The following is a 12,449-nucleotide window of genomic DNA, read 5'->3' on the forward strand; positions in this document are numbered from 1 at the left end:
GAATCCTTTGTGTTTTTTTTTTTCTTCTTTGACACTTTTCAGTACTCGCAAAACACATTGTAGACCTAATGCAACCTCAGGTTAGATACATAATGTGGGGATGCCAACGCATGAAGGATCAGTCGATGCCCTTTATTCGGATTTGAAATGCTCCTACCAACCAATAGATATCGGCTTATGGCAAAGCATGAGAATCTAAGCAGATGCAAGCATCGACTACTTCGGCAAGTATTCTGGGGCAGAATTGGCACTTCATCCGTATGAAGATCTCTGTGGACCAAAGTAGAGGCTCTACCCATCTCCAGAGTCCAGCCGTTTGCATATGCTCACACTCTGCATACACCCATTGAAAAGAAACCGGTAGATTATGGAGGACAGTGAGCAGAAAATGTCTTTCCTCTGTGAGCTGCAGTGAAATGAAAGCAAAATCTAAACTGCATGTGGAAGGGTACATATGTCTTCTGCCGTGAGTGTAGGGTGCCGATCAGATAAGAGTGTGTCTTCTGTTGCTGATGCCAGTCTTAAGAGCTGAGCAATGCAGCCATCATAAAACATGCTAGGAGAGAGGGTGCAGAATGTGGAATGATGCTTTATGCAAAGAATGCAGCAAGTTACACTTCACGAGTAAAGGGACAGAGAAAATGCTAGGCTTAATGTTAAAATGGGGAGAGTCCCCCAAGGCTGTGAGGAGAAAAGGTGTGAACATAGAGCAGTGGAAAATGATGCTGAGGGAAGATGCCCTTTTGGTGTAAGTATGGAAGCAATGATGAGGTGGATCAATATATTGGGTTTAGCCAAGGAAAGGATTGTACAAAAACATGAGAAAAGGGTGGGAAAATGAGGGAAAAATTGATGCAGGCAGTCTGGTGAAGGATGAAATGTGAGGTCTAACTTGCTGATTTGGCGCAAAGAACATGGCGGGGGGAGGAGAGGGATAAGGCAGTCTGATCTAGGGATGTGGTTAGTGTTAGGAGTGTGTTTAGATAGTCGAGGCTGGGTGGGAGTAGGCTTCATTTTTAATATAGTATATGTTTCCCGATGGTTAGCATTGAACTTTCTTGTATACAATTATTAGTACCCAATTGAAATTGGTAGTCATTTGAGGAAATGGGAAGAGTGAAAGACTGAGTTTCCCTTGCCAGGATTAGAACATTTGACCTACAGATCATACATGGATCCCGGCATCAAGCACTTAACACTTTAAGCATCTTACTGATACTTAAGGGTCACACGTTCGATTCCCACCAGGGTCTACTCTGCTTGTTTTCCTCCTGAGGTTAATCAAATGAGTTGCATATAGCCTATTGATAAAGCACCTACAAATGAACTGTATGAACAGGTTTTTTGGTTTATAGTCTTTGCAGAGTGTGCCATGGTATTACTTGAGCAGCAGAGCCTATCCTTTACATTTTCAAGAAATGTAGAATGCGTTTAGACAATTATTTCTCTGGTCACAAAGATGAGATTGTGTAGTATTTGTTTTTGTCAACTTTTTGTATCCACTCTCACTCCACTTTCTCCCCTCCATGCAGCAGAGTGATACTAATAAAGCCAGCTTTGACAAAATGGTGGAGGCCATCCGAGGCAGCAAGAACGGCAAGAAGATTGGAGTGTTCACCAAGGATAAGTTTCCTGGAGAATTCATGAAGAGTTGGAATGACAGCCTGAACAAGGAGGGTTTGGAAAAGGTGAGCTGCCCCATACTTGACACTCCTGGTATACCACCTCCCTATATCATACTCTGTCAATCTGCTTGGGTGAAGACACTGCTTGCTTTTGTAATTTACATACTTAGTAATATATCCCAATTAGTAAGAATGTGCACACTGTAAAATCGGCTTTGTTCACTTTGAGTTCTGTAATGAACAAGCAGCTTGCTTGTGAACACTGTTGAGTGTGCTTTTGTGTTTGTAGCAGGCTGGCATGTATATGCACATCTTCTGTTTAAGTGTTGGAATATTGCAAAGGTCTGCCACAGGTAAGACTTTAGAAAACTCACTTGGGACACACAGAGCTCCAACTCTTAGCATAGGCCCGAACCAAACAAGTATGTTGGTAGCAATGGTTGAGCAGTCTGGCTTCTGTTAGGAGGGAGAACAGGGCTGTAGGTGGTACAAATAACTTAAACATAGGCCTAAAGAAACAGGGACACATTAAGTTATATACAAATAATGGTGCATTTTATATATAAACTGAGGTAAGGGTAAAAAGTAAGTACAACATTCAAGAAGGTACTTTTGAAAAACCAATGCAATATTCACAGTAAGTAAATTACTTTGATAGTTTTCAGAATGGCAGTATGCAATTCAAAGGAGTAAAACTGTTAAAATTACTTCAGCATATATGTTTCAGGTACAAAGTGGATGAAAGAAAACCAACAAAAGAGAAGTAAATAATTGTCATTATTTTCAGAGGCCTAACACTTTGAAAGTCATCCCCATCTAGTTACAAGTGTCTGTCGGATGGGAGGGCAAAACAGGTAAGCACAAGCTGTAGAATGTTGAAGTTCCAGAGTAAGTCTTAAGTTAGAAGTAATTTTGTGGATTAAAGGAGATCAGGGACTTCATAGAAGGCTCCCTGAAGATGCACAGGCGTTGGGTCTGTGTGAACGTGTATGGGCAAATTCCCAAACACACGAATCAGCACTCCATCACAGGAGCGGCTAGAAAACTCTACGTTAAGTTTTACCTCGAGTCTCACAGCACATTTGTGAGTGAAGAAGCTGCAGCACTGTGTCTCTGATGCAGCAGCAGACCTGGTCACTGGATTCTTGGTCAGACAGATGAAAGGAGGGACTATGGAGTGGCTATTGCAGTAGCAGTCGAGGGAAGAGGCTTCCAGCAAGGGATTCTTAGTTTGTTCTCACTGGTCTGTGGTTTTAGTGCACTTCTCAGATACAAGATGAACGGTTGTCGCCTGATTGATTCGACTTCAAGGAGTGGACTCTTGCCTATGGAGGTCCGGACATAGACCACCAAAGTTTCATGAGGATTTGTTCGTCCAGAGACTATGTACTGCACGATGGTTGCCGGTCTCAGGAAATTGGTGGTTTGCAGCCGAGGAAAGTCCTAGTTCGCAATGGAATGGCTGAAAATGCAGGTTGTCTTAGGAATTATTGGTCCCAGCAGTCATAGGGAGAGTCAACCTCTTTGGTGTTTGGAAGAAGGGGTCGGACGGTAGTAGTTACTCAAAGGGCTAATTGGGTCACCTGGAAGTGGCTGTGGACATCTTCTCTTCCACGTCGATGCTTGCCGGCTTGTTTTTAGTCTCCGGATCTGTGCCTTTTATGCAGGATCCCAGCCAATTGGCACCCATGCACCATTCAAACACTGTGTGGTAGCTGTCCTTTTAGGACAGCTAGCCCCCCCCCCCCCCAGTTAGAACTGTTTCCAGGCCGGCAAACCAGAAGAAAAAGAACAGTTTGAGTCCTCCCCATTAATAACGGGGTCTGCTTACCCTGAATGAAAAGTCTGCTAATGTGGTTTTACTCCCCTTGAATAGCATACTGCTATTCTAAATAATGTTTATACTTTGGTTTATATACCATTTTAGTATTTTGTTTTTTATATTGTTTGACATGTAATAGTAATTGCCTTTCTAAAGAATTCTCTTTACATGTGTATATATAAAATGAAACATTGTGTACAATATATCCATGTATACGTGTTTATTGTGGACAATATGTATGCTACAAGTTTTGTACTTTCCTACAGCGATCTCTCCCTTCTAAGATAAGCCTGGCTGCTCTGCCATAGCGACCCCTTTACTGAGTGGTACAGGCATGTACTAAGTTGGAGTATGTGTATTGCCCAAGGTATAGTTTTATAAAGTCCCTTTGGGTGGACTTTAGGAAAACTGCCCTAACAAAGGGTTCCACACTCCATGTTACCCTATGAGAGACTAGGGGAAATATGAGGGTGGGGTGGGTGGCGGCGTGCCATTGGTAACAGGAATTTCTGATGTTTGTTAATCTGCTTAGAATCACATGCTGTGCATATGATCCGACATCCAATGGTAACCGTGGAGTATTGCATCTTGTCTTTCGAGAATCGAAAGCGAACGTCGATATGGGCATGTCTGTATCACGGTCCCTACGTGACTTGTAGTGTACCCTAGATCCCTCACGCATTGAGGTCCCTCAGATTGTTTTTTTTCCACCCAGCATACGGGTCGCCTTGATGCAGAGCTCGTCAAAGACTTGGCTTATTGTCCCATCGTCTTTTAGTCGAATAATTATATAACATTTCCATACCACCCTATCCGTCTCTTATTTCGATGACTGTTACAGACCACCGCCGAAGACCTTCAATAACTCAACGGACGGTGATCCAGTCGGCGCTGTCAACCACGTGGCTGGGCCTTCCGCCGGCCTATAGAGTAGGGAGAGTGGGGTCGGGTGGACATTTCTATACAAATTGAGAAAGCCTTTCCTTCCTCTTTCCCTTTCGGTCTTCGTCACTCTAGCCATCCTCATCCTCCGCTATGGAGAGGACTCCATTTAGGTTTTGCCCTAATCGTAGGAGCAAATTCCCTTGGAAAGATAGGCACAGACTGCAACTGGTGCTTGCCCCTCGATCACAAGGAGGAAGGATGCATGGCTTGTAAGCTCCTCCGCCTTAAGGCATTAAAGGAGCGTAGAGTCAAGCGGTGGGCGGCCTACGGTATGTTGAACGCAGAATTTTCTCCTGCTGCCGCAGCCACCGAATGTGACTGCGAGAGTGCCGATCATACCTCCGAACTGTAGGTTGTTAACCTTTCGACGGAACGCTCGTGTTCCTCGTCTGTCCCCGGCCCCGCTAGGCGCGGCTTAGGCACTGCTATGGGGAAGTCACACCCCGGCCCAGCGAAAGGCCCAAGGATGGCCTAAGGGAGGGGTACCGGAACCCGCCCATAAGTCGAAAGAAGCACAGACTTCTCACATCTGTCGGTACCTCAGGAGGAGTTCTCTGAGGGCGAAGGACTATTCTCGATGAGACGAAAATCTTGATGCTTTTCGACGGAGGAACGCGATCAGGACTTTTTTCCACCTCTAGACCATTCTAGTTCCTCGGTTTGGACTAGAGAAGTTTGAGAACTGTATGGAATGGCTGGACAGGTTTGTTTCCCGTTGAGAACAACCTACACCAAGGAGGCCAAGGGATGAGAGCCCTGTGGACCCCAAAGCTAAATTTCCAATGCTTTTTGACACCTCTTTAGAAAAGGATATACACAATTACAACCGAACTGAGGATGACATTCCTGCTGACACTCAGGATGAGGAATTCATCAACCCTGAGGACATGCATGATCCCATAGAGTGCTGGGAAGAGAACCCAGATGTGGGTGACCCTCAACCATGGCAGTCCCCGGATCATCACTGATGCCCCGTCTCTGGACTCTATCCAATCCTACTAGGCAACAACCATCGCCAGTGGATGACCAGTTGACTTTTAACGTAATGTTGCGTAAAGCAGCTGATCACTTTAAAATTGCTACAGATGAAGCGGTCCCCAAAGCTGACTTTGTGGAGGACATCCTTAAGGAGAAACCGCCAGGCTATTCCTCTCCTCAATTCAATCAAAAAACGTCTGGCACCCTCCTTATCACCTGCTTTCACAAGAGGTATCAACCGACGAATGGAAAATCTTTCGCCCTTGTCCATCAGACCCTCTGTATATCAGGGGTCATTCGACCCCAGACTCCTTGGTGGTGACTACTTCACGAAAGCGGGCAAGGGTCCCTTAGTCAACAGGCGAGGCACCCCCTGATAAGAAAGGTAAATGACTTTACGCCATTGGGAAAAGGATCAAGGTCGACAATACCTTGTTGGACAGCTATGCCGATGACCAATGGGCTTTACTAAAGGAAGGCATACAGGAGGTTCCTGAACGCCTACGTATTTGTCTCCTCACCACTGTTACTGAGGGCAGACAGGTGAACAAAAGCATTCTTAAGAATACTTTGGATTCTGCAGAAACGGCTAGCCGATCCCTTGCTCAGGGCACACTCCTTAAGAGACATGCGTGGCTAGACGCAAGCGTCACTCATAAACCCGTGGAAGAATCCAATCTGTTTGGGAAGGCGGTCGATGAGGCCCTCGAGAAAAAGGGGCATGACACCTTAAAAACACTGGACCAGATTACACAAAGATCTCTACAAGAAGAGGATCTGGGTCCAAATGGCTTTTTTTTCGTGGCCAACGCTTCCCTCAACAATACTCATCGGGAAACAATTGGAATTCTACACAGGGAAATGGCGGATACACCACCCTGTATCCCCAAAGGGGTCGGAGCCGTGGTAAAGGAAGAGGCCGGAACTCTACCCCCAAATGCTCCCTGGCCTCGGGTTCAAAATGACCCAAGGATTCGGGTCCCCTCCCATGCCTCAGGTCAGGGGCCGACTAAGATCGTTTCTTCTGGCATGGGATGGAATAACTACAGACCAGTGGGTGCTAAAAACCATGGCCCACGGGTACTGTATAAGTTCAACCGGTCACCAACATTCAAACCTCCACGAGCAAGATGACTGACACCAGACCATCTTCACATTCTCCTGCAGGAAGTGGAGACACTACAGGAGAAAGGAGTCATAGAAATTGTACCTCTGTCACAGGTAAAAGAAGGTATTTATTCAGTGTACTTGTACCCAAAAAGGATCTAACCATGCGCCCTGTTTTAGATCTGCGCCCAGCAAACAAATTTGTAAAGCCACAAGTTCTGCATGGTCACACTGCAGGAAGTAATTCCACTGCTATCACAGGGAGATTAAATGGCGCCACTGGACATGAAAGATGCAGACTTTCATATTTCAATGTTGCCAGCGCACAGAAAATACCTCATGATACAAGACGAGCATTATCAGTTCAAAGTACTACCCTTCGGCATAGCATCTGCACCAAGGGTATTTAGAAACGTACTAGCGGTGGCAGCAGCACATCTGCGCAGGCAATCCATGCCGGTCTATCCCTGCCTCAACGACTGGCTCATAACATGGGACTCTTATGAAACATGTCTATCAAATACCCAAAAGATGATGGATCTTTTATTCAGACTGGGATTCCCGATCAATGAGAAAAAATCCAGCCTAGACCCCAGTCAGGTCAAACAGTTCCTGGGGCTCTAATTCGAACAAGGGACGGCCTAGTCTTCCCCCTCCAACGAGAGGGTCCAAAACATGTTTCGGATCCCTCAGTATGTAGCCAGTCGAGAGGTGACCGCACGCAAGGCTATGCGACTGCTAGGAATGATGGCGTCCTGTATCTACTTGGTTCCTCACGCGCGCCTGCACATGCGCCCAGTGGCTCAACAGCCAGTGGTGTCAGGCCAGCGGACAGTGTGAGGCTCTAGTGGTTGTCTCGCCGGCCCTTGTTCTCTCGCTGCAGTGGTGGTCGAGGGAGAACATCTTGAAGGGGAAATCCTTCACCACCCTTGCAGTGGAAGCCACTCTAACCACAGACGCATCTCTTACAGGGTAGGGCGCTCACCTGCTTTAACAAACAGCGCACAGAGTTTGGTCGTCAGACATAGCATCCAACCACATAAACCTGTTGGCGGTGTCCAAAGCACTAAGAGCTTTCCAGACACAACTACAGGGGAAGGCGATCCTGATCCTCACAAACGGCACCACAGCCATGTTACTATCTGAACAAAGGGGCACTCGTTCTCCAGGGCTGTGCCAAATGTTCTGGGACAGTTTGAAGTGGGCTCTCAAACGCAACATGTTCCTGTTGTCACATGTTCCAGGGGAACTCAATCTTCTGGCAGACTTACTCCGTAGAGGCTTTCCGTTGCCCATGGAGTACGAATGGCGATTACAGTCTCCGTTTTCGCAGAATGGGGCTTCCCAGAGATCGATTAGTTCGCAACTCTGGAGAACGCTCAATGCCAAGATTACGCCTCCAGCTACCCCCAGAACCGCTCCAAGGGGAACGGACTCTGGATAACCTGGTCAGGGAAAATTTGTCTACGCCTAGCCGCCCTCCTCCCACGCCCCCCCCTGCTCCCCAACTCCCCTTCTCAACAAGATGCACCAGGAACCAGTCACAATGATACTTGTGGCCCACCTGTGGGCACGCCAACCCTGGTTCACTCATCTGATGGAGATGTCCCTATCCTGCCTTACCCGTACAACATGTTGTCGCAAGACAGAGGGGAGCTGGGTCACCCATGCTGGCAGGCATTGAACTTAGCGGCCTGGCTCCTGAGGTCTTGGAGTTTGGGCACCTACAACTCCCTCAGAGATGTATGGACATTCTCAGGGAGGCAAGAAAACCGAACATGAGGTACTGCTATTCCACTAAGTGGAAACAGTTTGTCATCTGGTGAAACTCAAAGAGCATTAACCCGATTAACTGCTCTCCCAGACACATTGTTTTATACCCAACTCATTTACTTGACTCAGGCCTGGTCTAACTCCATAAAGGTACACTTGGCTGCGCTTTTAGCCTACACTACATCACAACAGAAAGTGTCATGGTGGAAGATAAGTTATTAAAGCTTTCATGGAGGGAGTGAAGAGAATTCACCCTCCCATTTCTAACCTGGCTCCCGGATGGGACCTAAACGTGGTGTTGCATAGGCTTATTCCTTTCGAGCCCAGACACAAAGCAAGTCTGAAAGACCCCACCTATAAGACTTATTTTTTTAATAGCTATTACCTCCTTTAGGAGATTAAGTGAATTACAAGCGCTCTCAAGCCTAGATCCCTTTGTAACAGTTCACAAAGATAAGGTGGTTCTGTGCACCCACCCTAGGTTTGCGCCTAAATGAATGTCCAAGTTCCATGTGAACCAATCGATGGAACTACTACCAACGTTCTTTCAAAATCCTTCAAGCCTGGGATAAAGAACCCTGAACACACAAAGTACACAGAACTGTCATGTTCTACATGGAAAGAACTCAACCACTATAAGACTAAACAGTTTTTCGTTTCAGTGGCAGCAGGAAAAGGAGACGCAGTCTCCAAATCCACTATCTCAAGATGGATTATCAAATGCATCTCACTCTGCTACAGTCTTGCTAAGAGAGAGCTGCCTTTCAAGCCTAGAGTACATTCTACTCGAGGCACTGGGGCGTCCATAGCATTCATTGTAAATGTTCCCCTTGAGTCCATATGCAAAGCGGCAACCTGGAGTTTTGTACACCTTTACAAAACTCTATTGCCTAGACACTCATTCTAGGTCTGATTCTCAGGTGGGACAGGAAGTACTAAGACATCTTTTCACTTCTGTTCCTGCTCACAACCCACCTCCAACTCCGGGTACTGCTCACTAGTGTATGCACAGCATGTGGTTATAAGCGGATTAACAAATATCAGAAGATATGCATTACTTACCGTAAATCATTTCTGATGGTTGTATACATTCACATGTGCCCACCCTTCCTCCCAGTTTGGATGGAAGGAAAATAGACGTCTTACCACTTTCTCTTTTCTTTACTCACTCACAGTAGTCATAAGGCTCCCTCTAGGCAGAAAAAATACAATCTGAGGGACCTTGACGCGTGAGGGTTCTTGGGTACACTGCATGTCACGTAGGGATAGTTTTATAGGCACGCCCATGCCGAAGTCCCCTTTCGATTCTCGAAAGACAAGATGCAATACTCTGTGGTTACCATTGGATGTCGGACCATATGCACAGCATGTGAATCTAGCAGATACAACCATCAGAAATGCTTTTACGGTAAGTAATGCATATCATTCACTCCCGCCCCCTCAACCCTGACTCAGATTTCTTCCAGGTGACCCAGCAGGTCTTCTTGAATTCTGAGGCTCCAATCTTCTGGCCTTGGTTCGAGTGAGAGGAGCCCTGGAGTCACGGGTGCAATCACTTCAAGTCGGGAGCTGGTGGCTGTTCTCATCAGACTATTCAGAGTAACTTTTTGAACACCCCCTAACTGAGGGAAGCTGCAGACCTTGGCAGTGCAGAGTGTTCAGGGTACGTCAAGGGATTGCAGAAGGATGATTCTGGTGGAGGTCACGACTGTCGGGCGGCGACAGGTGACTTTTCACCAATGAACAGAGGCAGCCCCAGCTCGGCTTCCCTTGTCTTGAAGGCTGAAGTTTCAAGGACTGGTGCGGCATAAGATGAAGATCGTGAGAGCCCCAAGGCTCTACAGGGAATGGCTGCAGCGTGGTAGCCCAGATGGAAGCTAGCTGGTAAGCCAACCAGATGGTCCAGAGACTTTCTTCCAAGGCGTGGGGATCCTTGAGCAGTGGTCAAGAGTTGCTGTTCCCACTGGTCGAAGTGTCAATGAGGATCTTCTAAGACCAGTCACAACTAGGTGATTGTCCATGTGACAAGTCACAGGAGCAGAGAGAAAGGGATTACAAGTATCCCCTTGGTACGCCACTGAAGGTGGTGTGTGCTAATCGCTCAGACAATACCGTTTTGGGAGAGCTACTATCCTTAGTAACTGTAGTTACTTGAGAATATAGAAAAATTATCTTAAAGGAGGACCCGAAGCGTCCCCAGCAACACTGGCCATAAGGATGTGTGTGCTGCAGTTGTTAAACAGATGCATTTCGTTAGGCAAGATTGTATGCAGTACCCTTTGGGTGCACTACAACAACCCTGACCTCCTGGCAATACATTTGGTATAAGTCTGTACTACACAGGTTGGTACCGTGTTGAGCAGCCTGACTTATCTCGAGAGGGATCAGTGTGAGCTGTAGGAGTTGCACAGATTCACAGTGACATGTATTCAAATAAACTTGAACACAAGGTTTCTTGATTAAACAATTGTTAATTTAACAGTCAGAGTAAGCCTTCAGAAGGGGGGCGATATAATAGTACCACACAAATCCACTCTCTCAATATTTCTGAACCAGCAAGTACCCTTTTGGGATGGCACATTGACACTTCCTACACCCTCCGGTGATTTTAGTAACTAGGACACTGTGGACATTAATATAACCACTGTTTGCATCTAGAATCAGACTTCAGATTTTGGCAAAGAAAGATTAGAACAGAACAAGTGATCACACAAGTACTTTTGGTAACCCCCCAATGCAAAGTTAGTTAACCCCATCCTGGAAGGAGGACAAAACACAATGTCAGGGCTGAAGAGTCATTCAGGGAGCCAGGCTAGGCCAAAGTCAATTGGGCAAAAGTCTAGGTGAGTTGAAGCACTTCTTGCAGAGAAGTCTTGCACAATGTGTTAGTCTTTGTAGAAAAGAATTCAAAGCAGAGCCACACGCTGTTTAGACTTGTGAAGTAAAGAATCTATCAGCAACTCTACAGAGCAACCACAACTGGTCTTGCCAACAGAGAACAAGTGGTTACACAACACGAGGCAAGTTCTTAGACTGTACAGTAACTTTAGGTTGAAAAAAAGGCAGAAGATAACCTCCGTTCCTGTGCAGCTCTGCAGATCCTGGCGTTCCTGGGCGTCATTCGTGGGAACAAGAGGGAGGACATCTGGGGACTCCTGCACTGCAATGGGACCGTCACTGATTGCAACCGGCAATCTTCAAACAAGTGGCACTTGGGTGTTTCAGCTCCTTGCATCTACCGCAAATAGCAACACTACGGTTCCTGGCTGTCGAGATGGGCTTTCCTTGCATCTGGGGGTCCAACACTCTGTTGTGGCTGAGGCCTGGTCAGTCCTGCTTCCTGGGAGTCTGGAGGATCTTCCTGGAGCTCTTGGCCAGCTTAAAAGCAGCGCACACTATCTGGTTTGGTTTATTTATATAGCGTGCAAAGCCCTGAGGCATCTCAGTGCTCAACTTAAGTCAGGATACAATAAGTGCCATAAATGGTTACAGATGGTGGCAAACAAAGAGGAAGACGGTAAGGGGGTAATAACAAAGGTGATCACATACAAAGAGCAAAAAACATACATTGGGGGGGGGCTAATGTGCAAAATGGAGCATTCTCCTCTTGTAGGGAACTACATCTACATATTGGGTCAAATCAGGTAGCAAGTGTATGCAAAATGGAGCATTTGCCTCCTATAGGGAACTACATCGATTACATGTTGGGACAAATCGGGTAACTGGTATATGCAAGGTTGAACATTTTCACCCTGTAAGGAACTACGTCAGGTAAATATTGGGTCAGAACTAGTAGCAGAAATATGCAAGTTTGAACGTTCGCCTCTTATAGGAACTACATCCAGTAGATATTGGGTCAAGTCAGGTGGCATAGTTAAATAGAATATACTGGGCAGAACTCGCCTCATGATACGGGAAGCTACATTTAAAGCATTGAAGGTCATAGTGAGTGTTTAATGTGCTGTAAACAGCTCACTCCTTCCTGTAGGCGCTATCACCAGTACAGGATACATCATGGTTGATACAAAATAAATATGCTGCAGGGAGCTCACCTCGTGTAGCGCGGAGCATAGTCGGTCAAGAAGGTACGTAATAAAAGCTACGGTAGCACTGTATTACAAAGTCTGGGTGAGCTTCTCCCTGGCTATTCGGTTCCAGCAGCAACTGCAGTGAAATTTCAACCAGCTCTGAGAGAATGT

The 12,449-nt window shown here is 46.4% G+C and overlaps 1 protein-coding gene across 2 annotated transcripts in view; it reads left to right on the forward strand.

The window, feature by feature from the left end:
* The window catches only part of SUPT16H (SPT16 homolog, facilitates chromatin remodeling subunit), a 979,449-nt gene that overhangs the window by 152,572 nt on the left and 814,428 nt on the right, over positions 1-12,449 (forward strand). For both annotated transcript variants that reach the window (XM_069642728.1, XM_069642729.1), the window contains exon 4: positions 1,533-1,688. In XM_069642728.1, the coding sequence (XP_069498829.1) occupies positions 1,533-1,688 (156 nt within the window). The remainder of the gene's footprint in view (positions 1-1,532; positions 1,689-12,449) is intronic.

This window comes from Ambystoma mexicanum, unplaced genomic scaffold, assembly GCF_040938575.1.
Source record: "Ambystoma mexicanum isolate Mex_15411 unplaced genomic scaffold, UKY_AmexF1_1 Mex_scaf45, whole genome shotgun sequence".
NCBI classification, from domain to species: domain Eukaryota; kingdom Metazoa; phylum Chordata; class Amphibia; order Caudata; family Ambystomatidae; genus Ambystoma; species Ambystoma mexicanum.